Genomic DNA, 27,544 nt, shown 5'->3' with positions numbered 1-27,544 from the left:
TCTCATAATCTAACCAAAGTACAATAGCCTCAGTTTAGTAATTTTAACTGGTAAGTAGAGTTCAGGCTTGATTTGATCTAGAACTCATATATTTGTCTTTTTTGTAATCCACAGTATCCATAAAACTCTCTTCCTACACCACACACAGGTCTCCCTATATATTCTATTCTTCATTGCACCTTTACTCAAATGAGTTCAGGGTTGTCTACACCATTTTCTCTCTATTTTAACACCACAACAACTTTCTATGATAGGCCAGAGAGCAAAGCAATAGAAACAATCATGAGAAAACTTACAAAATCTAAACAAGACCATACATACTCCAATTGGTATTTTAGTAATCCATGTAGGTAACTTTTATTTGTTATTTGTTCATCTCATCACTTTCTTTTCCAGTAGATTATATCTTGTTTCTTATTGCCACTCCTTTTAAACATCTACTTATTTATTTGACTTATCTAAGAAAGTTTCTGTACCTTCCTCAGTATTTGCTAAATCTCATCACTTTATATTCAGACGATACCAAAGAATAAGTTACAATTCTTCAATGATCAGCAATCACTGATGATAATCTGCAGGTGCACACTTGCTTATTCATATTTGTTATGCCACTTACAGATTTGGAACTGTCTTTTGCTTCACGTGAAAGCTCCAAGAGTTTTACATACTACTATTTTACAGTGACTTATTTCTTTTCTAACTGAAACAGAAGTTATGCTACACTGCTTTCTAACTACATTAATGTATCCGCAAGATGTAGAAATGAACCAGTTATTTCAGCTCCCTTTTCTAGAACATTAATTAAATAATAAAAGTTGTGAATCGTTAAACCCGCTTGGAAGATCACACAAGTTGGTCTTTGTAACTGCTGCTGCACTGACTCCCCAGTAATATATTAATTGGGAACATCTTCCATAGATCTAACTTGGTTATGTAGCCTTCCATTTGAATATTTTCAGCACCTACAGCATCTGTTCAAAAACATTTCCCTTTGCCATCTTTCTGCTTTACATCTGTGCTGTGAAAGAAGCAGCAGTAGTGTCCAGATTTTCCATATGTCTGACAAAAAGAGGTTTTTTGAGGGAAGAAACACCCCCCCGCCCTGCTGTATGCAGTTATCTACTGGGTACAAAGGCTATTGCTTTGGTCTTGCAAAGAAATGTAATCTGCAGTGTTTGCTTGTTTTTTAAGTATGCAGTTGGGAGAAAAATAAGATGAAACCCTTAAGAATGCAATAGATTAACAAGTTTATCCATCATAGACTATTATGTGGGTACACTTTTTGAAGGGTCTTACCTTGAACTACCATTTGAGGTGCTTGCCACCCACCCCTATCAATGTATGCCGATCTTGAGATTAAATATATATATATATATATATATATTTGCACTCTCAGCAAGTTCCTTCAGCTACTTCCAGTCTTGTGGAAGTGTTTCATCACCTCCTGAAGGATCATTATTGCTGGCTATTATTGCTTTGCATTTGTGTTTTGAGAGTTATTGACTCTGGGAAAGTACACAGGAATACTGCTTTGGAGACATTTTGCTCCAGCCAGTGTTCAAATGCAAACCATCAGCTCTACAGTCTGGACTATGGTGAGAGAATATGACTATGGGTATGTGCTCGGTATATACTGAGCCAAATAAATACTCCAAAAATACCTTATTGGTATTTTTCAAGTATTTATTCAGCCAAAGTACATTGTCTAATTTGATTTGGCTACTGATTTAGCTGAGCCAAATGAAAGCCAATATTTATAAATACCTTTTCTTCCTTCCTCAAGTTACACCATGGAGACATGCCTCAGAGGCTGAAGGGAAGGCATTTAAACTGATCAGCTGACAGGTAGACCCACCATGCTGTTTGGTTTAAATGGGAGGAGTCATTTCAACAGTCCCTTTTGCTTTCCCTGCACAGATTCTTGCTATGTAAAAGGACTTTTGCCAAATAAATTCAACAGTACTGACAAATTTATTTAGCAAAGTTCCTTTTACATGGCAAGAATCCATTAAACCCCTCTATTTCATTCCCCCAACCCTCTAAGCAAGGAGAACAAAATATCAATATATTATTGGGATTCTGGATTATTAGAATATACTGATATAAAAATACTAAATTTTTGTACACACCCCTAGATATGACAGAGATTGTTTCTTCGCACTAAATTTCTAAGTGGCATTGTTAATTCTCTTAATTTCTCTTTACACAATTTCTCCCTAAAATCCAACTGTTTCTTCTCCTCCATTCCAAATTAATTTTGATTCAGTCAAAAGAGTCATTTGAAGAGAGGAGGGACCAGGAAGGAAGGTGTTGTGAATGTTTCAGAAGTTCACTCAGTAGATGGTCAGAAGCAGAAAATGTCTTCTGAAACCTTTCCAGTTTCCTGCTAGGGTTGAAATTACAAAATGACATATATGTTGTGTAACAGAGATCTATAAAGGATAACATTCAGAAATGTAGAAGGAGAAAATAAAGAGAAATTCTTCCCCCCTTTTTTTAAAAAAGAGAGAGGATAAGAGGAATCAATACGTATTAAGTAATATCAAGTTGCTTCTGATGAATTAATTACTATGAATTACCTATGAATTAATTATTTCCAAAACAGCTTATGACTTACAGACTATTAACACTGAATAAAGTGAAAATGAATGGATGGTGCCAGGATATTGCTGTGTGTATTTATGGGATTTAGGTCTTTCAAACTGAGGACTGTCACTTTCTATATTGAGTCAATAAATGTCTATTTCCTTTAAAAAGTGAATTTTAGAAGAAATTGCATTCCCCCATAAAACACTATTTCTGAGGCTTCTTTTATGTATATGGACTATTTGCAGGTGAACCTTTGCTAGAGTACTCATGTGCCTGATCACACAAAGTAACAAGGAAGGCATCATTCTACTGATGGAGAATGCTGTTTAAGTCAAAGAATGCCGTCCTTCCCAATGCCGTTTAAGTCAAAGACTGTTGGAAATGATTGAATAACAAAGGATTGAAAGAAAGTGAAGAATCCCAGAAACTTTGTGAAGATGCAACAAGACACATATACCCCGATGGTCCTTATTTTCTGGAATCTGACCTGACAACAAACAAATTTTCATTAGGAATGGGCACAAACCAGAAAACAAACCATGATTCAAGCACTGCCACAGGAGGTGGTAGCAGCTACATGCATAGATGGCTTCAAGAGGGGATTGGATAAACATATGAAACAGAGGTGCATCAGTGGCCATTAGCAACAGGGTATAGATGGAACTCTCTGTCTGGGGCAGTGATGCTCTGTATTCTTGGTGCTGGGGGGTAACAGTGGAAGAGTTTCTAGTGTCCTGGCCCCACTTGTGGACCTCCTGATGGCACTGTTTTTTTTTTTGGGGGGGTTGCTACTGTGTGACAGATGGGCCACTGGACTGATCCAACATGGCTTCTCTTATGTTCTTATGATTACGAACTTGGCCAGTTTGTGGTTTGTTTCCAACCAGTTGATTGGATTGCATCACTCCCAAATTAAAACAACAACAACTAACTGCCTTTTTTTTTCTGTGAAGGTTCAGGAGGTTCATTCTTCAGACAGCCTGGTGCCAATTCAATCACTTCCTAGGCAATGCTGAGGATGGAATTCTGGAGAGCCCTAGAAATACCCAAAGCAATTGCCATACTTTGATTGGCAGCTCTGGCAGCCAAACACAGAGCTCCTGTTCTATTCTATGGGAGCAGGTTATACACCAGTATAATACCACAGCCTGTCTCAGCTGCTTTCACTTTGCAGCACAAAGAGAGAATTAGTTGTTGTGAGAGCAAAAGAATAATTATTTGCTGTGTGGTTGATTTAGAGGAGGCTTTGTGGGACTCCTTTTTCCTCCATACAGTGGGAAAACAGCTCTCTTAGCTAGGAAGGTGTTCCTTGCTGTGGTTTCAGGGACCAAACCGAAAGCTAGAGCTGAACTTTCCTAACGGCACCTGCTTTGGGGGACTATAACTTGGACATCTTAAATCCAATCTTTGTCAAACTTGGAGGCAGGTGGAGGTGAGTCTGCTGAAAACTCTCTGTGAGCTTGAAATCTCCAAATTGTGAGGTGGCTGTTCTACCACCTTCCAAACCAAATGAACCAAAACAAATGATGGAACTGTTTCTTAAATTCATGTTTCATGCAATCAAATGAACCATGAACCAGCACAAACCACCATTTTCCCCAATCCGTGCTCATTCATATGAGTTACCAGCATTCAGCTTAATTTCCAGAGTCTAGCAGTTGAATATCTGAGTATAGGGTGGATGAACCTTTTCTCTGGTAATCATGCATAAAAACATATATGTGTAAACACATCGCCACAAGATATGTAGCCAGTCATTTCTTGCACTGCAGATACTGAAGTATGTTTTCAACTGTTGATCACAGTCTTATTGCACTGCTTATGAAATGTCTCATGCTAATGGATTGCATTGTTTAACATAATGTAATACACCTTAAGAGAAAAACAGACTATAAAACAAATGGCAGAACAATTGTTTTCTTCCCCCTAGCCTATTTTAAACCTACACACATCTTTGGTTTTAGCATGGTATGCAACAGGTTATGGAAGGGTGTTCTGTATCTTCTGTATAAAAATACCAGATAGTTATGAATACAGATGTACACATGCATGGATATGCATACAGTGGCAGATGGAGTAGAGCCTCCAGCAGTATTTAATGAGGGCAGTGATCCTTGGTATGAGGATAGGGGTATTACAAGCATCTGTGCTATGTCGATGAGTGTGAAGTTCATTGGCCCTGAAGCTGAGATAGGAGAAGGTAAGCAACAGCAGCTTGTCAGGGCCTAGAGGGACAACAAGCTAATTTAAAGGCTTTAAACATCTCACAGTGTTAATTGCATATGACCTTTCACTTGCATTAGCAGCTTCCTCACTGTTTCCTCCAGATATATTGTCATTTCCCTCAACATTTTTATCTCATTGATTTCATCTTCTATTAACTTCATTTGCCTAGTTTAATGATGATAGAGTGCGTTTTCAGTTTGCCTAGTCATCATCATCTGGAGGTGGGGAGCGGTACCTTTAAATGTTTTATTACTATTTTTTAAGCAAGGCAGGATGCTGCTGCTGAGCCTCTCACCTCTTTCCTCTATTGATCCCCACCTTCTGAGAAACAAAGCAGAAAGCTCTTGGATGTGGTAATTTAACTCAATTAATACAACATGCTGTCTACATCAGACACTGGCATTTCAGCTGTAATTTCTACAGAAATTGTCATAATGGACTATTAAAGTTATATCATTAAAAAGATTCCTTATAGTACATTTATCTGTCTAGTAGCTATCTATTATTTATATTGATCTTGCTAAACCTTCCATTATTCCTCAATAAACAGGCTTACAACATCATTTCTCACCTCTTCCTTTTTAAGCAGGACAGCAACAACCTTATGATGTACATTAGGCTGAGAAAGAGTGACAGGCTCAAGATGACCCAACAATTTTCTACAGCAATCTGGAAATCTGAACCCAGGTCTCTGAAATCCTAATCTGACACTCTAACCTTGGTACCATACATGCTGGCTATTATCTGTCTGTCTAATATATACCCACTTTGGACATGAACTCCCACTCTGGTTTTGTGAGAAGTTCAACTAATGATGTGCTCAAAGGCCAACTGAGGACCAAACTAAATGTGACAATGGGAGACTGGTGACTAGATGCTCCAACTTTTTACAATAAAAGTTGTAATACTGTGGGCTCCCAATCTGGACTTAGAAAGCCATCTGGAAGGAAAAGAGTGTGGGACTATCCCCTTCCTGCCATTTTCAACATCTTAATTCCCATACCTTCTTGGGATTGTTGTTTGTACCCTAAGAGGAAACATGCAATGCACTGTACCCACATGTCTTCCCTGTGGGGTAAATAACACACCAGGAAAAGAAAACAGGCAGAGAAAATATGAAAAGCAAATCTTTCTCCCCTGTGCCACAATGTGCATCTGAACCTTGTGCATCAAAACATATACTGCAATACTTTCTAATTTTCTGACAGATTTTTCTGAAATGTTTCTATTTGTTCAGATGTTCTTTTTAATCTTTCTTTTTTAACTGAATGAAATAAAATTAAGAAGTTCTACTTTTGGAATAAGTATACACACCCTATCCGATGTATAGAAGTAAATCAGCTGGAAGGTATTGAATAGTAACCAGTAGCATTGCCACTGTGTTAAAGCTGCAGTACTGCAGTCCTAAGCTCTGCTCACGATCTGAGTTCAATCCCCGGTGGAAGCTGGGTTTTCAGGTAGCTGGCTTGAGGTTGACTCAGCCTTCCATCCTTCCGAGGTCGGTAAAATGAGTACCCAGCTTGCTGGGGGGGAAAGTGTAGATGACTGGGGAAGGCAATGGCAAACCATCCCGTAAAAATTCTGCCGTGAAAACGTGAAAGCAACATCACTCCAGAGTCGGAAATGACTGGTATTTTCACCGGGGACCTTTCCTTTCCTTTCTAATAGCTAAGTATTTCAGGGTATGGACTGACTTTCTGCTCAGCAACTGTATTTGTAGCTACTGGGTGTCCTTCAAACCAGCTCCATAAAGAAAAATATTGACAAACTTTTATAGACAAACACTGCCAAGCTGGGGTATAATAGATTATCCAATATTCTTAACATGGCATCACAAAACACTATCAAGAATGGCACAAAATGCATTTCAATTAAATGTGTTTTTAAAAGAGGTGATGGATTAAATCACCTTATAAACCCATGCTAATTAGTGGATTTTTTTTGGTGGGGGAGGGGATGATCCTGGAAAGTATGACCCTGATAGTAGCCAGATTCTAACCTTAGAGGACACAGTGTGTTCAAAATAGCATTCAGTTCATCACTGCTGGGGAATACCGTGCCTCCTCCACAGGATCCTCTTTGTGTGTTCGATGCACCCAGAATGATGATGTCACCTGGAAGTGTTGACATCATGATGGGCACATTGTGAGGGGATGCTCTAGCATTTGGTTATCATAGAGTTCTTTCTCAAATGCTAGATCATCACCTGCACAACATGCCTAGCATAATGATGTCACTTCCGGGTGGTCATCATGCCGGGCATGTCGAGCATGCCAGTCCTTTTCAGGGGCAGGGCACCCCCACTGGCCAGTTTCATGGTGGTGGGTTGAAGGTTCCAAAATCAAGGGGAACCCCCACCCCAGCAGGGGAATGTGAACCCTAAAAAGAGAAACATAACCGAAAGGACAGTACAGGATCAACAATTCACACATCTATTTAGAAACAAATCTTCCAGGTCCCTTTCTTCTGCTCTTCCAGTACATCCAAATATGGTGCCAGATATGACAAAGGATTCGTATCTGATAATGTTGACCATACTGCCTATGGATCATTCTTTGGAAGGGAAGAATAAAACAAAAATCTCAATAAACAATTTAATTTTACTGTGCAAAAGGTGTATTCTCAATGTTTGCACAGGTGTGGATTCCACTGAAAGTTCAGTTTTTGATTCAAAGAAATCTGTTCCTCATCTACTTGAGATCACCAATATCAGATCTTCATAAACAACAAATACTGATTTCTCACTATTCCTTCATCCAAGTCATTTATAAAGTTGTTAAACAACACAGGGCCTAGGACAAATCCCTGAGGCACTTCAGTCTCCAAGAGGTTGAGGAAGCATTTACAAGCACTCTTTGGGTGTGATCTGTCAACCAGTTAAAAAGTCACCTAATAGTAGTAGGATCCAAACCACATTTTATCAGTTTGTCAATCCAAAGCAGAGAAGTAGGAATCGATACCAGGAAAGCAGCATGAAAAGAATTCTCCATATTGGTCCATTGGCCTTGGTGCTTTTGGGATAATGGATGCTTGAAAAGTTCTCCAGATGGAAAGAAATCCAATTTAGGTCAAGTTAGAAGCCTAATGGGCCCAGACTCAGTGAATGAATGAAATTTTCTCTAATTAATCTAATCCCCTTCACTAGAAGGGTTTTTTTTTAGACAAAGGGATATCCAAATTAAAGACAGTAATTTACTGTCAATGAAATGGTGTATTTAAGAATAAGCTCCAAGTAGGAAGTCCATAAGAACTTTCCTTCCACCTCCATCATGTTAGATTGCCTAGGCAACCACAGTCAGTCAGTCAGTCAGTTATTTAGTCAGTCTGTCTATTATTGTCATGGACCAGTGGTATAAAACATATATGAGCAAAAAACAGTTACAGAGAACCATTATATATAATACATATAATATAAAAATAACTATATTTAACTCAATTGGACTAAACCACAGCAGACTCTGTTAGGCACAGAATCTAGCAACTCAATCCATGGTTCCAGGGTCAAGGTTCACAATAAGAAGGAAAGGGGGGTATATCATTCCTCCAGTCTTCCAGTTGTTAATTTTATTTATTTATTTATTAGGAGAGGAATAATAAATGCATATCTGAGATAATCACAGAAAGGACAGAGCAGCAGAACAGGTCCAACCACAGTAGACCTGCCAGTTCCCAGGTCTGGGTAGGGGATCCCAAAGTTTTCAGGCTCCTCTCCATAACCAGCCAGCTGACTGGTGGGAAAGCCCCACCCCAACAGCCACCATGTGCCTTGAAATCTCAGCAGGTTTAGAAGAGGCTTGTAACTCTTTGTGTTTCTGAATGTGTATACACCTTTAAATCTTGGCAGGAAAGTTGCAAGGGGGCAGGGTGAACAGAGAGAGCCACATTGCTCTCAGTCCCTCTTGGAGGAAAACTCCACTCCTTAGGCTGCTCTGCTTTCCCTTTCCTGTTAGTCTGAAGAAGTTGGTTGAAATACAGCAGATGGTCATATTCAGTAATGTGAGTAAATTGCCCAGTGAGATCACAAAGTGTGTGCTTTGCTAAAAATGTTTATTTTGGTTACTTTTTGAGAGTGTGCATGTCCACTTTCATTTAGTGGAAGTTTAGCCGCTGGGGGATGAGGAAATGAAGACTGCATTCAAGGGAACTGTACTGTGTATTTTTATTTATTTTAGGCAATGGGAGTATCTTGGTTCCACCCCCAAGGTCTCCCGGCTCCACCCCCAAAGCCCCCAGATATTTTCTGAGTTGAACCTCAGAGTTGAACCTGACAACCCTAAACCACAGGTTGCCAAGATAGGTAACCACAGAAGTGGCAATGTTTTCATTTTATCCACTCTGCCTTTTTAAAATTAACACTTTTCTACAAATCTTGGAGTTCCCTAAGTTTTGAAGAAACATCTGTCTTGTGAATTGTACATTTTAAAAGAAAATCTGCATGGTGAGTCTACCCATGGAAAGTAGATTTGTGATAGGAATATTTGTGCCCATGATATTTCTGTGTCTATTACAAATGCACAATATGTTTCAGGGCCTTTTTTTGTAGAAAAAGCCCGTCAGGAACTCATTTGCATATTAGGCCACATCCCCTGACACCAAGTCAGCCAGAACTGCATTCCTGTGAGTTCCTGCTAAAAAAAGCCTTAATGCTCACAATAACCCCCCCCCAAAAAAAATTAAGACATTAATATTCTTGCTTTAGCGGCTAAAAACCATGGCTTGCATCTATGTCATTTTATACATCTATCTGATATCTTATTTTTACCTTTGTAGTTAACTTTGAAGCCAATAGAACCCACACTTTCATCTGTTTGAAGATGCAGCCACATCTGATGGTTCATACTGACAATTAAATCTGGCACGAAGCTTCCTGTTAACCTAATCATAAATGAAATAAAAATCCCATTAACAGGAGATTGACTTTAAATAAGAGAGATTTAAAAATCAAGCAAGAGATCTCTGATTATAGCACTCTAAGGACTAGAACATCACAGCACATTATGAAAAGTTATTCAGAAAGATGCCGACTGTTCAAAATAACATTTGAACTCTGTTTAACTCAGCAATGGCAATCTGTGTAGGTTTCATCCAATTTTTACAGAAAGGGAAAAGCTGATCAAATGGGTCTGGCAAACACTGTCTTTAATAGCAAAATGTGAGGTCTGCATTCTTATCACATTATTGCAATAACTGCACAAGAACATTAAAGAGAAAAGCACAGCTGCAATCACGAAGGGGGCTGATATACACCGAGTAGATCTTGCAGATGATTTTTTCACACTGAGTCAATCCTACAGGTGGTTCACTTGAACAATATAAATCCTGCAAGTGCATACAGCACTATCCTGAAAGAAACCAACCACCCTCACTTTACTTGGGTTTAACAGCCCATAAGCCATACACCAAGAAAAAAAACATTTAAGGACACCAACCATTATGATTAACTTGAACATACATTAGTTGTAGCATCATCTCAGCATCTGTCATGTATGCTTCTTTCAAAAAAGTTTCAGATACTCTCCCAGACAGAAAGAGCACAATTATCTCACTGAAATAAATTCAGGTGGGGTAGATGTGTTGGTCTGAAGCAGCAGAACAAAATTTGAGTCCAGTGGAACATTTAAGACCAACAATATCCCGCCCCACCCCCCGCCCCCAGTATCTGCTTTCTTGTGCAACTATCTGATGAAGAGTCCTTTGACATGAAAGCTTATACCATGAATAAAACTTTGTTGGTCTTAAAAGTGCCACTGCATTCAAACTTTGTTCTACTGACTCATTAGATTTGTCAATCATTAGAACATCTCTATATGAATTCGGTATCCCCAGAATCCAAGTACTGCACACAGATATTAGATTTCTGCCAGGCTAGGGACTATTGCCATAGTAATGTCAAATTACTTCAAATAAACAATACCTCCCCCCCCCCCCCCCCCCAAAGTAGAGCAAAACCAATACTGGCTCTATCTGTACATTCCTTGAACCAGACAAGGATGGTTGATCCGAAGTAGCTCACATTATTCTTCTCTCCTCCATTTTATCCTCACCACAACCATGTGAGGTAGGTTAAGCTGAGTGTATGACTGGTCCAAAGTCACCCAGCAAGCTTCCATGGCAAAGTGCAGATTCAAGCCTAGGTCTCCCAGTCCAACACTCTAACTACTGCACTGCCAGACTTTTAAAAAGAAGGTACAGGATTAGTACAAACTGAAATTCCCAATGGATACAACATGTCTTAACATAAGAAGGGACCAGAATTCAATGACACAGTTCATGCACAGAATGTTCAAGGTCCCATTTCAAATCACCAAGGAAGGAAGGAAAGAAGGAAGGAAAAAAGGAAAAAAGGAAGGAAGGAATAGGGTTGCCAAGCTCCCAGGTGCGGCGGGAGTTCTCCCACCCTGGAGATCCCCAACCCTCTGACCCACAGTGGGCTGGTGGGGGGATCCCCTCCCGACATTGTTGGTGCAATGACATCACCTGCAAGTGATATCATCACACCAGCAAAGTCACGTGCCAGCTGCTCTAAGAGATTCAGGGGAAATGCTATGGTTTTCTCTGGACGCTCTAGCAATTTGGGAGGGAAAAATATCCCCCACTGGAGGTTGTGGGGGACTTGGCAACCCTAGGAAGGATGGAAAGGAGGGAGAGAGAGAGAGGGAGGGAGGAAGAGAGAGAGAATTGAATCTAAAATGACTGAAAACTTGAAAAGTACCCCACATATAATTACCAACTCCCTCTGTTGGATACCAACACCATCTTGGATAATTCCTGGATATTTCAGTGTAGTGCTTGGGATTGGGAAGCAAAAGATTTGGGGAGGGGAAGTAGCTCAGTGAGAATGTGATACTATAGAGTCCACCATCTGAAGCTGTCATTTTCTCCAGGGGAACTGATTTCTGTATTCTGGAGATAAATTGTAAGGAGAACTCTAGGCTCCACCTGGAGGCACAGTCCAAGTTCCTATGTGCAGATTTAGTCCTTCATAACTTGTGCCTCCCTGGTCACAAGCTGAATGGTAAGAGCGAGCTTCTTCTTTGTGTCTTAAGAATGTATTATTTCCTTTTGGGAATCCATCCCCCTCCAGGGTCATTCTGTCTTAAAAGGAATACATTATTATTCAGCCATTTGGCTGTCCAGGACTCTGTCCCTTTTAGGTGTGACTTTACACAGCATAATGAAGAGCTGGAGAGTTCTCTTACTGGAACAGAGACATATGTCCTGTAGTTTCCCCTTTTGCCCACTACAAATTTTCAGCTAACCTCCAACTCATGGATAGAGTGCAGACCTAGTAGTTGAATTGATGAGGTTAATTTCAGAATGGAGGACATTCCACAGGCGAGGGCAGGGCTTTTTGTAGAAAAAGCCCAGCAGGAACTCATTTGCTTATTAGGCCACACCCCCTGATGCCAAGTCAGCTGGAACTGCATTCTTGTGCCTTCCTGCTCAAACAAAGCCCTGGATGGGGAGTTGTATAGTAATCTGTTCATAGAAAGGAATGAGCCGCTTGTGATCTACCAAGACACTGAAACAGTGGGTGTGATCACACAAGCAGTTTGGCCCAACCTATCCACCCCTCCCTTTTGGGTCACATGGGCATGATCAAATGTACACATCTGGTTCCTGTGCCCCCACTCATCCCTACCTCACACTAAAATGACTCCCATGTGGATTAAATGGAGAAGCACTTCTATGGCAAGTTTCTAGGCATATGATGATCATCCAGGCACAGCCTGGCCCAGCCCGAGCCCTTCCAGCAGCCTAGGCAGGCAGCACAGCTCTGCCCGCCCCGAATCCCTGCGCCTGCCGCCTACTCATGAGTAGGTGGCAGGTGCTACTTTTAAGTAGGCAGCAGGTGCAGGCTACTCACATGTAGCCCTGTGCCTGCTGGCCCCAAGGCAGATGCCCTGAGCTCTGCTCACCAACCCCCTCCTTGCTGCGAGGATGCTGGGCCACACTGGCTTCGAGGTCTGTGCTTGTTTTGAACAGACCTCTGGAGGAAGTTTCTCCCCCCTCCTTTCTGGAAAGGAGGAGGAAGAAACTTCCTCCAGAGGTCTGTTTAAAACAAGCACAGGCATCAAAGTTGATATGGTCCGGCATCCTCGCAGTGAGCTTCTCCGGGCGGCGGGATCTGGTGGCCGTGGCAGGGCAAGGAAGAAAGGAGGGCGAGAAGGTGGGAGGGAGGGAGCTGGCAGTGGTAGGGCAGGGCTGGGCAAGCTTCGGGGGCAGGCAGGTGGGTGGCAGCAGGGTGAGCTTCTGAGGGGGAGGTGGGGAGCTAGCAGCAGTAGAGCAGAGCAAGCTTTGGGGGCGAGTGGGTGGCAGCAGGGTGAACTTCTGGGGGGTGGGCAGGAGCACGGCAGGGAGCTGGTGGCAGAAGGGGGAGGGAGGCAAATTAGGCAGTTGTCTTGGGCGGGGGGAAGCCCAATTCGGCACCTCCCAGCTTCTGGCACCCTAGGCAACCACCTAGTTTGCCTAGTGGGTGAGCCAGCCCTGGGCAAAGCATGGAAACACATGAGCAGTATGATTGTTCCACTCCATTTACAGTGCATCTTTTTTTCCCCCAATCCCACTCTGACATGCACTTCAGCACTCCATAGAATGCACCGAGGAGCATGTGTGTGCTTGTCTGCTTCCGCACATGCACAGTGGGACTTGGAAAAAACCCAACCCAGCTGCTAGTGGTTCCAGCACATTAGCAATGTGAACAACCAACCAGTCGCCCACAGCACTATGATGCTGGTTTAGAGGGCACTGTCTGATTGACAGAAATCACTCCAAACTCAAGCGGCTTATTTAAAGCTGAGATACTGCTACGGCAACCTGTCTATCTGACTACATGCTGTGCTTGGCTCTTACTCTACAAATCCTTGCTGTATCATAAATGTAATGCCCTCAACTCATTCTACTATAGCCCCAGACATTTTCCAGGATAGTCTTTAAGTCATTTGAAAGGAAAGACATGCAAGCAGAAAAGCCAATGCCAGCTTCTCTGGAGAAGAATCTGACTTTATGTATCACTTTTCTTTAAAGAAGATTAACAGAATATTAAATTAACAAGTTGTAAATTCAAAATACTTACACTTGAAGGACCGTTCTGGGATCACCCACTTCTCCTCCATCACCAATTGTTAGTGTGTCATAGCCAATCTCCAGATCAAATTCCTCAAAATTAATCTGAATCACCTGATGGGGGAAAAATTCACACACAAGAAGTCTCTTAAGAATACACATTTCCCATGTTTCATCAGCAGTAGTATACAAAGTAGCATGGAATCCACCCAAAGCCATATAGTTATTTAGTCTGAATATATTTTGTGTCTCATATTTTGTGCATGTGTTTGTGCGTGTGGATTATCTGAATGAAACGAAACAAAAGTAACAGAAGAATGAGGCAATAATTTACCCCTGCCGCTATGAAGTTTGTTGTAATGCAATGCAACTATTTAGGCCAATATTCCAACTTAAATGTAAAAGTTTTAGTTTTTAAAATATATCCTGAGCTAAATGAAAGCGCCAGAGGCAAAACTTTTATTAGGCACCAGTGGTCTAGACTACAGAATTTCTGTTTTTAGCTATATTTTGTGTACACACGTTTATATTCACACGTATACAAATGCAACATTAAAAATATAGTTATACACATGCAGTCAATGAAATCATAAAATATGTACATACATAACAATATGTAGTCTGGGGTGTCGAACTCATTTGTTATGAGGGCCAGATTTGACACAAATGAGACCTTGTCGGGCTGGGCCATGTGTGTACCTATTTAAGATTAGGTAGCAGAGATATAAATTTTATAAAGGACACAGATAAACACAATTAAAAAAAAAACCCCTAAAATAAAGTATGCTTAAAGCATTAGCATTCATTGGTCTTAAAGGTGCTTTCTTTGTTTTTCTCCCATGCGATCCATGGAACTGGCCTGGGCAAATGTGTATTCTTTCCTTCCTTCCCCGGGGACAAGGAGGGGGAGGTGCCTCAGCCAATAGAAGGAAGAGAGGCTTGGCTCAATGGCTCTGCTATGCTATTGAGAGAGCCTGCCAAAGCAAGCTCTCTCTCACCCCTCTTTCTCCCCAAGGAAGGAACATCAGCCAATGGAGAAAACAGAGACTTTGCTCTGTAGCTCCTGTGTGATTGGGCAAGCCTTGCAAAGCAAGCTGTTATGCAGAAGGAAGCAAGAGAGAGGGAGAAGAAAACGGATGACAGCCAGTTGCTGATAGGCGCCCTGTGGGGGCCTGATTTGGCCCTTGGGTCACATGTTTGACACCCCTGAATTCTATATACTTTTCAAAAGCCAACTAATGGGGCTGTCCTATTCAGAGTTATTGCAATTTAAATCTAATTTAAAGGAATGTGGATAGACTGGAGCAACTTCTTCATAGGTTTCTACATGAGGTATCTATCATTACAACTTCCAAGTGGAACCTGGTGATCTCCCATTAATACAACTGTCCTTAAGAATGCTGTTAGCCGCCCTGAGCCTGCTTCGGCGGGGAGGGCGGGATATAATAAATAAATTTTAAAATAAATAAATTTTAAAATAAATAAAATTTAAAAAAAAAAAAAAAAAAAAAGAATACAGTTCTGTCACTATATTCTGCTGGAGAAAATGACTGCTTTTGGAGGGCAGTAGCTATGGCATTATACTATTGCCAAAACCCGCCCTCCTTAGTTTCCACTCCCAAAATCTCCAGGAATTTTCCAACCCAAAGTTGGCAATGCTATTAGGTATGTAAGCCATAAATAACCACTGCAATAGCAAAACCAGCATATTAAAAATAATGTTGTTTTGAAAAAAAATATTATTGGATTTGGTTTACAAAGTGTTCAGAATTCTCGATGAATTCTCTGCAGTGAATTTGCTCACCCCCCATCTTGTTTAAACACTAAAAAGCAGTCCAGTTCCCTACTTAAATTAAAATAGACAATGGCTGTTTCAATTTCTGATCATTGTTAAGAAAAATTCATTTTCTTCCTAGCACAAGTTAGAACCAGTAAATGGTAAAAAAACAAAACAAAACCTTGTATTCCAGTAGATAATACAATAGACACTAGAGTTTCATGAGAAGTTGCCTTGTATATAGAGAGCTAAGCATTGTTAATGAACCCAGGATACTTCAGGCTCCAACATTCCTTCCCCCTTTATTCTATTAACAAGGGTTGCCAATTTTGGGTATGAAAATTCCTGAAGATTTGGGGTAAAGCCTGAGGAAGGTTTCGGGATGGGAGAAGAGGGAGTGCAGCAAGGTATAATACTGTAAAACATGTGGCCCAGAGGCCAAATCAGATCCCCGGAGGGCTCCTATCAGGCCCCCGAACAACTGGCTGTCATCTGCTTCTTTCTGCATAACAGCTTGCTTTGCAAGGTTTGTGTAATTTTACAGAAGCTACAGAGCAAAACCATTGGCTATTTTCTCAATTGGCTGAGGCTCCTCCCTTGGGAGGAAGGGGGGGAGGGAGAGCTTGCTTTGCCAGGCTCTCTCAACTGCACAGCAGAGTTACTGAGCCAAGCCTCTCTTCCTTCTATTGGCTGAGGCTCCTTCTCCTCTTGGGCCCCAGGGGAAGGAAGGAAAGATCCAGAGTTCCCTTTGCCCAGTTCCCTAGATCCCATAGGAGAAATACAAAGAAAACCCCCTTAAGACCAACAAGTGCTAATGGTTTAATCATGTTTCAAGTTTTTTTTTTTAAAAAAACACCCTAATCTTAAATAGATACACATATGGCCCTGCCTGACAAGGTCTCATTTATGTCAGATTTGGCCCTCGTAACAAATGAGTTTGACACCCCTACTGTGGAGTCCACACTATGAAGATGCTTCCAGGAGATCTCCAGGCCCCACCTGAAGGGTAAAAACCTTAATTTATTGCCCAATAGTCCTTAATATAGTCATATTTTTATATAGGGTTGCCAGATCCCTTGAGCAAGACGGTAGGAAGAAGAAGCAGGAAATAAAAACAACATGCCTATGTCAATTCCAGGTGACATAGGCATGTCAGGGACATCAGAGTGACATTCTGGTTTGTGGGCAACTCTATGATAGAATTTACTTCAAACTTCTGAGTTTTGCTCCAAAACCAGAGCATCACTCCTTTGTGGCTCAGTGGTGGAGCATCTGCTTGGTAAGCAGAAGGTCCAAGGTTCAATCCCCGGCATCTCCAACTAAAAAGGGTTCAGGCAAGTAAGTGTGAAAAACCTCAGCTTGAGACCCTGGAGAGCTGCTGCCAGTCTGAGTAGTCAATACTGGCTTTGATGGACCAAGGGTCTGATTCAGTGTAAGGCAGCTTCATATATTCATATGTTACCAATGTCACTTCTGGGTGATGCAGGCATGTCACATTTACTTTTGATTTCTTTCCAATTTGGGAGTATAATTTTTCCCAGTTTCTGATAGCCCTGAATTGGGGGCGGAGGAGAGGCTTCAAACCAGGGGATCCTCTAACTGGAGACTGGCAACCCTATATTATACCACATTTTAATGAAAATGAAGCAATCGATGAGAAAAATAAAATAAACTGTTTCAAAGTTGTTCCTGATTTTTTTTGGGGGGGGGGGGGCACCTGTCCTGCTATACAGCATAGAGGTCTGATGCTTAAGATTAAATACCTCTCTAGGCCTCTGGGCATACGGAATTAGTTGTGCAGTCCTTGGGATTTCTGCCAATGAGTAAAAAGCCAGTCGAAAAATGTTGGCAGGTAACTAATGCATTGATGCTGCTCTGTGACCAGGGACTAAGCCATTCAGAAACACAAATCCAAGGAGAAATGCAGAGAGAGGGAAGGTTTTTTTAAAGCACTGCTAAGATGAATTTTAGTTACCCAACACAATCTTGAACTATTGTATGCATCAAAAACCGGCCAGGTGCTGTAGTGAAACTGAAATCGCTCACCAACTGTTCAAATTATTGGAGGGTATCAAAGTATGCTCAAAGGCAACTGCCTGTAACCTGCTAATGAATGCCTATAACAATTTTTATTATAATGTCATCTCTCTAAAAAAAATTAATATGTGATACTGACTTTAAGAGGGGGGGAAACCCCATCCACATAGCTACATACTTAAAAGAGGGATTTAAATAGCCTACTTAAAAGAGGGGTGATTTATTAACTGAAAGGTTTTTAACTTGAAGCTTTCCAACAGCAGCTTTTCTAGATTGTTTTCCCTCTTCTCTTACTTTATAATGTGCCTACCCCAGGACAGGGGCCTTCCAGCTGTAGCATCTATTCCCTCCTCACAACCCAGCACCTATGAGGAACTAGGTGCCAGGTGAAAAATAAGCTTGTTTTCTAACACATTGTTGATGCATTGATGTTTTACCATTTTGATTTTTATAGTTTTTTTCCTACCATAACTCTTTTACTGTTTATATGGTATCATATTGGAAATTGTTTTTTATGGTGGATTTGGGCTTGTTTTATATATCTGCTTTTAGTTTTATACTGTTGCTTTTATCTTGTTAAATTGCCATTTTACATTTTTGTTGCTTTGCTGTTATAAGCTCTCTGGTGATTTTCTTTAAAACTGACTCTGCAGGACAGAAATACTTAAAATAAATATCATTTAAAGGAATTAACAGATTCATTCTTTTCCTCCATAATACTTCATTAGAATAAAACACAATGTCAATGCAAGACTTGTAAGGCAGAAGAAAAGTTCAATAATCTTAAGCAAATATGAAAAGAAAAATATCCAACAACTGTTATCCCCAACTGAAGGTCTTCTGGTTTCCAATGACTTTTTATCAAAATATATGCCCCTCCCCCCAAAAAAAGTCAGATTCAATAATGTCAACGAACTTCAAATATTCAGTAGATTTTTTTTGGGGGGGGGTTGTAACTACTACTACTACTTCCACCCCACCATCAATCTAATAATGAATTACTCCACACACACACACTTCTTGGACACCGCTGTACAGATACATGAGGGACACATACGTACCACATTATACTGGAAACCGACAGACTGATAAGCATCTCTACATGCTTCAGCTACCACTCCAACCACATTATACAATCCATTGTCTATACCCAAGCCCTACACTAAAATCACATATGCTTCAATTTATCAGACAGAGATACTTGTAAGATCTATAGCAGGCATTTTTGAAACTACAATAACCTCCTGATATGGTGAGAAGGATGAGTGGAAAGGTCAGAATGAAAGAAAATAATAACAGAACACCACTGGTGGTCACATATAGCTCACAACTCAAGTTAATTCAACATATTATTAATGACCTACAACCCATGCTGAATAGTTGTTGGGTACAGACAGGCAGCTTGGGTTGGCAGCCTCCCGGCTCAGAAAAAAAGCTGGCATAGTCCAAGGCGTCCTAGGGTGGTCAGATAGCACACACCCTGCTGCTGGAAAAGAGACAGGATATGTGTGCTGTAGAAGAGCAGTCGGACCATTCAAGCCCATGGGAGGTGCTTTCTTGGCACTCCCAGGTCTTTCAGACAGCCAAGAAAGGCAACAGGGGTGTGCTTCAGAGATTTGCTACAACTTGGTAAGTAGTAGCTTTTTAAGGTGGCAGAGAGATGCCAGAGGATAATATAAGGGCAGGAGTGAGACAGGAGCCAGATGTGTGTGTTTGAATGTGCAATTTAATCAGGCTGTGGGGAGTTCCTGTGTCAGCCTGTGTTTGGGGGAGGGCAACTATTTTTGCTTATAGACAACCTACTAACCTAAAGCAACTTTTCACCCACAATGATGAACTGCTGAACAGTAACATGGATTTTGTAAAGTCAAGGCCCACAACAAACCAAAGTGCCAACTTTGCTCTCATATAGACCCTAGGAACATCATCAGTGAATTCAGCAACATCAGCCTCTACATTGGACAAACAAGCCAGTCTCTACAACAAAGAATAAATTGACAGAAGTCTGTCACTAGAAACCATAACATTCAAAAACCAGTGGGGGAACATTTTAACCTTCCAGGGCATTCATTTGCTGACCTAAGAGTAGCAGCTCTCTTACAAGGGAATTTCAAAGGAAGATTAGAAAGAGAGAGTGCTGAACTGCAACTGATAGTGAAAACTCAAGACAATGCATCCTCTGGGACAGGTTTCCTGTCTCATCATCAATGCTGCTTTATCCATGTCTACTATGCCTCTCCATATCACACTTAATCCAATCACACCTGATATTGTTCTTCACCTGCTATTGTCATTTGGCATTTGAAATCACTGTACTCTCTAAGATATAATAACAGATGGAATCGCATTCTTGCTGTGAACAGTGAAACAGAAAAGCTCGTACCCTGTTAGTCTTTAAGGTGCTACTGGACTCTTGCTCTTCTCTACTACTCTTTTCTACTGATTACAGACAGACTAACACAGCTACCCATCTTGAAGAATTATCCTGTCATCATATAATTTCCTCTGTTCATCTATCAGATGTGCCACCCCAATCTGTGCCTATTCCAGGGGTGTGGACGACATAGTTGTGAACATTATGTCGCCTTGTTGGGTCGCAGACACAAGTTTATGTTTGGAGTGCATGCTGACATTATGGTATGTTAGTTGATTTCCATACATGGATGACACAGAAGAATAGTCAACACGCAGCTCTGTGACTGGGGGGTAACTTCAATGTTGCTATGGTCTCTAGTGCATGCTCTTAGTTCTTTGATGCTTTGCTCAGCAAACAAAAGATATTTGCCCAGTATCATACCAGCATCAGAGACATGTTGGTAGGCTTAGAAATGGGCTGCCCACTAGTCTAAATTCAACAGTGCTGTATTCTGTCAAGAAACAGAACTTCTGGAAATAAGGATAATTCTAAACAAACAAAAGTAATTACTTATATTAATTAAAATCAAGATAATGACTACATGGAAAATAAACGAAAACAAAGAGTAAATTATTTTTTTTTTTAAAAAAAGCAATGCAAATTGTGCTGTCTTTGTTACATAGCAACATTTTTTTTTTCTTGTGAAGCCAATTGAATGAATTACCTTTTGTTTTATGAAAACTGGAAAAAATATTGTTGGAGTTAATGTGTTTATCCTTTAGGCTTTGATAGAAAATCTTCTTTTAATTTCCCTAAAAGCCTTGCATCCATTAACATTTGTATTGTGTCTTCTATAAAGTTAGAGCTACCAAATTACTATCTAGTTGTTAAAGCGTTTTCAGGCTATTTCTATTCCACAAAGAATACATCACCTAATTTTAAACTCACTCAAGTAACTACAAATGTAAAGGTCATTTATAACTGATGTATGTGTGCCTATACATCTCTTACTATTTCTAATGGTTTGCTGTATAATGATGTGAGATGTAAAATCCTGGCTATGGCCCTGCTCTCTTCACAAGTTCGTTGGAGGCTGGAGGCAGAACAGAGGATGGAGCGTATCCTCTGTGCTCTTGGCTGCCTAGTGCCAGAAACCTTTTTTTGAGCTGCCCTGACCAAAGCAGCTGGAACTGTGTTCCTGCTCAAAAAAAGGCCCTGAGATATAGCCCTATTGTTTCATTAGTAAGTCAGGCTTACTAAGAACATCACACAAAAAGGCCCTCAAAGGTAATAACAGATTTAAATTACTAGGATAGATTAATAAAAGGTGAGAATACTGGGAAACCTTATTAAAACCTTTATTATGAACCATTGCACAATAAAAACAAAATAAGAGAGCAAGACTAAAAAAAAGTGTGATAACCTTTAATCCCAGGTAGAAACTAAATCAGAGCAACCAGTACTATCAATTCTTGAGTGAATGCAAGGAATGGAAGAATGGTGGAAGGTTCTTTTATTTTTTTAAGCAAACAAAACACATCCAAAATGAAATCTGAATGCTACAGCAGATGCACCTTTTTTGCTCTTATGAGTAAGAATTTGATTGTGATCTTCAAACGCATTAATCTTGGAAGTCTATAATTTTTATTAATTTTAACTACAAAAAGAAAAAGCATAAGCACAAGTACAGAAACATCAAGAGGGAGGGAGAAATACAGAGTGGGAGATCAGAAACAAAGAAAACTGCAAATATATCAGTTACATTTTTTACCTCAAAACAAAATACCTAATCCTTTCTACCTGCAAGTATTGAGTTTTCCCCTTATATTCTACCATCTTCATTTTCCACTTTTTACTAAACAATTACTTAAAAAACAAGTCTGAACTATTTTTATTCAGCAAACATAGATATAATAATAAAAAAGTCACCAAGGTCTCAACACAGAACTAACTGGATAAGCTTAACCATATTAAAAATACAAACTGACTTGTTATTTTAACAATGTCATCATTTAGATATGCATAAAAAACAAATTTCTTTATCCTTCTAACTTACATATTTCAAATGGATAGAGAGAAAGATCAAATTTAAAATAACGTAAAAAGTGGAGAGATAAGAAAGAAAAATGGTAAACCAGGAGCATATTAGTTTATCTCAACATAAGCAATTTCTCCAAACAAACATATTAAGAGCAGATCTACCAGATTACAAAATAATTGTGTTGTCTGTCTTCTTAAAAATTAATCCAAGTTAACTGTTTATTTATCTAAATTTCTTTTCAGAACTTTTCAATCCTTTAGCTCTTATGTCCATATTAATCAGAGAGGAACAAACCTATTATGTCCCAAAGCTCTCACTCTGCCTTTTAAAATCGCATATCTTGCTGAGAGTTCCATATTATCCAATTACCTACAGAGAGGGAAAACAATTTAAAATCCCTTCTTCCTGAAAGTTTTCCACATTTTGATTTTTTTTTTTTATGAAATGTGCATCCTCTCTCCTTAATGCAAGCACCCCTTCTCAGTAACGCTAGTAAAAATCCCACACCATTAGATCCTCTCAAAAAACCTTCAAACAGCCTTAACTTCCGGTTCTTCTTAGTAACTGTTCCATAAGGTTCCATTTTAGTTTTCTTCTTTTCATTTCCCAACGGATCTTTTTCCATTTCCAACTCCACATATGTCACCAAGATCTCTTTGTCACTCTGCCCATGTAGATTCAAGTTTTCGCTAACTATCAACATAAAAGCTGGAAGAAAAACTTTCTCCAGTAGAACACGGCACTTGAGCCCGAAAGATTCTACAAACCCTAATGATGTTACCAGCCGTGAAAACCTGAAATCTTTGATAAAAGCTCCCATTTGCTTTTTTATCAACTCTGTTAATAAATCAAGGTCCTGCTTTAGAGAAAATATGATATTCATTGTATCTTTTTTATGAAACATTTCGCTTTGTGATGCCATTTTACTCCACAGAATCTCAGTCTAATAATCAAAGTTGAAAAGTAACTCAGAGATCCAGTTAGTCTATCCTTTCAAATCTCCACCAGCTGTAAATCTTGATTGTTGCCATTTCAGTTGTACTCAGATGACAAATACCAATCTCTTTGGAATATATCTCATTTGTTCAGACCAAATTATAACCAAATATTAGTCTCTTTATCACTTATTCAATCATAATTCGGGTTGATTTAAGAATCTATATTCTGTCAAATTCAGATTGTTGCAGGCATTCAAAGTTGTTCTTTTTATCTTTTGGAAGCTGGATTCACGTGAAAGTGTGTGTGTATGGGGGGAATTCCTCTCTTTCCCTTCCTTTGAACTGACCCGTTTGTTGTTATGTAAAATGACCCATTAGATGATGGTATGAAAAGCAAACTTACTTGCAGAGTAGAATTGCCATGTTTGAGATAGGAAAGCAATACATCAAAGGCTTGTTAGCAGCAAAGCAAGCAAGCGGTCGAGTGTTCACCTCTTTCTGCCGTAATGGCGATCAAGGCAGCGGAGCATTGAAGCACACAAGAAGAGCAGGGACAACTGCTGCTGTCTCCCTGTCTCCCTGCAAAAGCCCCATGCCAAAAGGCAACCCCTCCAGGGTCCCCCCTAGGGTCCAACTGCCTGATTCAGGGGGGCCGCAAGAGACAAGCTCCGCAGACCCCCTTTGAGCTCAAGGCTACGAAACCCAGAAACTCTGAAAATGGCTCCAAACACATTAATCCTGATTGACTTCACTCGTATTAAATCAAATTAAATTCCACTTCTCTGATTTATGTGGTTTGTAAACTGGGATGTTAGATTGCAATACAGTTCTTTGAACTATAAATTATTTTAGTACTCTCTTTGGCAACCACCTTCATCTCTCATGCACCCTCAACTATGTAATCTATCATTTCTATTTTTTTTTAAATGAGTATATTCATGAAAACCTTACTGCTCCTTTTCTTCCAAATTCCATAGGTATAGCCATGTTTTGTTGTTGCTGTTGTTCAGTCACACAGTCAAGTCTGACTCTTTGTAGAGCTCATGGGTACAAGTAAGGCATATGACTATTATGCAGCCCCTTCCCGCCTGTGCTGCTGTACAGCGGCTTAGGGCGGGGGCTGTGTTTGCCTCCCTGGATGGAGCAGAGGCAAATGCTTCCTCGCCCATCTGGGGACATAGGGGTGTGTGTGTGGTTCGGGGCTTAAAAAGGCCCGGACATGCCTCCCATGTCAGTTTTGCCGGGCGATTTCGCCCGGCCTCCCACCCAGCAATAGTACAGGCTTCTCTGGTCGCCGTGTTGTGCGGGTCCAGGTAGGAATTTTTTCATCTCAACTGACTGGCACAGGTTGGGATGTGTTTCGCTTACCTTGTACTGTTTGCAGTGCTGTTGGGATTATTTAGTTGGTAACTTTGAGTTAGCAGGAGTTTTATTGGCTATGTAGGTAACCGGTGAGCACACTCGGTTTATTTCCTGTTTCAGGGAATGTGGCGGGATGGAACGGCAGCTGGGCTGTACGGCTCTCTGCTGGAATGCCCGCTATAGGGTTCCCTCCTCTGGCGGGCCGCTCTGGAAAGAGGGGCCTGGCCAGTTGAGGGTATACCTGGCCTTTGCCGGCCTGGCATTAGCTGGTACTTATGGGCTACTGCCGGGGGCTGGGTGGCTTGCCCAGTCCGGACAGGGAAGGGTCAGGGGGTTCCGTGGGCCTGTCCGGTAGCTTAAGTTGCCCCATGCCATGTTTTGTTCAATAAAGTTGCCCTGTTTATTTACCCAATACACTTTGTTTGTCTCGTTCTTCCGACTGGGAGGGCAAAACACTCTGTGAGAGTTTTTACTAATACATATATTGAAAAACAATGTTTAACCTCTGTATTATTTACATATTAATCTATAAATATTTTACAGTCCATTTTACAAAAACACTGCAATGTTCTCTTTGTTCTTTGCTTCCCAAACAAGCGTGGCTGCAACTGAACCACTGCTTCTGCCTGCTTTTGGAATCAATCCTTCCTCACTTTACTTTACTTTACTTTATTCGATTTATATCCCGCCCTACCCCACCGAGGTGGGCTCAGGTAGCTCACCAAGGGATTAAGTATTTCAATTGATTCTGAAAGTGGATGGAAGCAGTGGTCTGGTTGCAGCCACACCTCTTTGGGAATTGCAGTCACACTTGTTTGGGAATTATTAGACTTCAGGAAGTCCTACAAACAAAGAAAGAACAATGCACATTTTTTTTTTTGTAAAATGAACTGTAAATTTTTTATGGATTAATATGTGAATAATACTGTGGTTAAACATTGTTTTTAAATATTAGTCTATTTCAGCAAATGAAAAAAGGAGTTGTGTGTCTAACAGATTACTGTGGTATGTTTTTGTGAGTTAGTGCCAAGGTCCATAATCAATCTATTATAATAGGAACCAAGCTTCCAGATATGTAATGAGTTCATGGAAGCAGACATTTCCCATCTCTGCCTGCATCAACTAACCCCTGAGGAACAGAGGAAAGTTGGGGTATAATATAAATGTATTATTTAATATATTAGTCAAGGACCTCTTCCCCTGTGGGTAGGAAAAATTGCCAAATTTAGATTTGGAAATGTGTAGAGATTTGAGGATGGACAGGGAAGGTAGGGTTTAGGGGTGGAAGGGGACTTGGTATGGTATAATGCAGTACATTCCACTTTCCAAATAAGTCATTTTCTCAAGGTGAAGTGGAATAAATGTGCTGAAGAACAGGGAAAATCTACTTTTAAAATAACAGTAATCCTTTTTCCAGCAATCTTTCTGAATATGTATAATAATGGACTTGGCAAAAGGAAAAAGTGTTGTCCTCTGGCAGGCATTTTTTTCATCTAGTACAAAGATTAGCCAATGCATTACTGAACATATATAAAATTTGGCATAATACTATCAGGTATTATGATAATTTGTTGTCATTTTAAAAAAGAATATTTCTGACATTTGCAATTGTGGAAAACAGTTTAGAGACATATGATAGCATCTCAGAAGTTACCAGAATGCAAGGGTTGAGGATTTAAAGCCCTTCCCATATTGTTTTGCTTTTCCAAAACTAGTATTTTCTAGACTGGCCTCTATAGTTTCTAATTTCTACACATTTATTTTCTTCTACTCCCCTAGTCTTTGGGGGAAAAAATCAAAACTGAATATTGGGAGGCATATGATCTCATCACTTTGGCATTTACTGTGATTCATCTGCCTATCATGACCTATCAGCAATCTTTGGAATTGCAGAACAATTACCTATTCTGTGTCATAACACATGTGCAACAATTTGTATGGTTCATCTCCGAATTTTTTATTCTCTGTCACCATAGCAAGTTTTGAGATCAGTCTGAAAAACATGTAACAACTTTTGAGCGTAGGTGTTAAAATTTTTGACACAAATATTATGGTTGACTGATCTTACCTTGATAAAACTACTCACACACAAGGCTGCTCCTGACTGAATCAACTCCATGTTTTTGTTTGGCATTTGTTTGAGACTCAATGCCAAACTGCTTTGTGGCTTCACAATAGCCACTTGTGCTACAGGATGACCTCCAAGTCATATCTTGTTAGATAAGAAGAGCAACTTGAAGTTGCTTCTTGCAGTTGCACAATCTACAAAACTTCTTGATTGCTGGAGAAGAGGCACATATCCCCTGGTGTCATGGCCAGACCATTAAACTGACATATTTGTCAAGTACAGAATCTTTGTACCTGTCCAGGCAACAACATCTATCATGAAGTGATGGCATGAACTGAAAACAAGATCGGATTAATGGACAGACTCCCAGTGATACTGTCTGGAGACCACAGAGACACCAAGTCTGAGCTCAAAAATCTCAACTTGGTTTTATGTGTTATTTTGCAATTTAGAGGTAAAGGTACTAATTAGACAGTGAGGATGTGTAGCATCTCTGAGAAAGTAGTATGTAAACAAACAAGTGCACTCACCAAAATGCTTTTGATGTGAGTGAAGTCCTTTAAACAATCTGTCCTGATTTTGATCAGTGAGCAGGATATGAACCAATTCAGCAGGTGACTGAGCATCCCTGCTTTTGAGTAAGCACCAATTAACTATCAGAGGAAAGGACTCCTGTCTATTTCCCATGTGCATATACATGAAGTGATAATTCTCCTGTTTATTCGTGAGACAATTACACAGACACTTGTCTACAGAACTAGCATCTATATGTTAAATGATTTCCAAAATTTCTCCTCTAAATATATATTTTACTAATTAATATATATATATATATATATATATATATATATATATATATATATATATATATATATATATATATATATATATATATATATATATATATATATATGTATATGTATATCTTCATGTCACATGCTGTCCATTCACTGTATCAAAAGCTAGAATTGGTATATTTCATCCTCACCCCCACCCCATCCCCATCCTCAAAGCATTTTTACAACAATAAAGGAAATTGAGCAAAACATTACTTTAAGAGCCCAACATGTTGGTGATGTTTTTC

At 40.0% G+C, this 27,544-nt stretch overlaps 1 protein-coding gene across 6 annotated transcripts in view; it reads right to left on the bottom strand.

Annotated features, from left to right (window-relative positions):
• The window catches only part of CSMD3 (CUB and Sushi multiple domains 3), a 933,126-nt gene that overhangs the window by 361,898 nt on the left and 543,684 nt on the right, over positions 1–27,544 (bottom strand). For all 6 annotated transcript variants that reach the window (XM_060243303.1, XM_060243304.1, XM_060243306.1 and 3 more), the window contains 2 exons: positions 13,892–13,995; positions 9,578–9,690 (listed from right to left, as the gene is read on the bottom strand). In XM_060243303.1, the coding sequence (XP_060099286.1) occupies positions 9,578–9,690; positions 13,892–13,995 (217 nt within the window). The remainder of the gene's footprint in view (positions 1–9,577; positions 9,691–13,891; positions 13,996–27,544) is intronic.

The sequence above is a fragment of the Heteronotia binoei genome, chromosome 7 (genome assembly GCF_032191835.1).
Source record: "Heteronotia binoei isolate CCM8104 ecotype False Entrance Well chromosome 7, APGP_CSIRO_Hbin_v1, whole genome shotgun sequence".
Lineage (NCBI taxonomy): Eukaryota > Metazoa > Chordata > Lepidosauria > Squamata > Gekkonidae > Heteronotia > Heteronotia binoei.
Note: the sequence above shows the minus strand (reverse complement) of the source record. Positions and strands in the feature narration are given on the sequence as shown.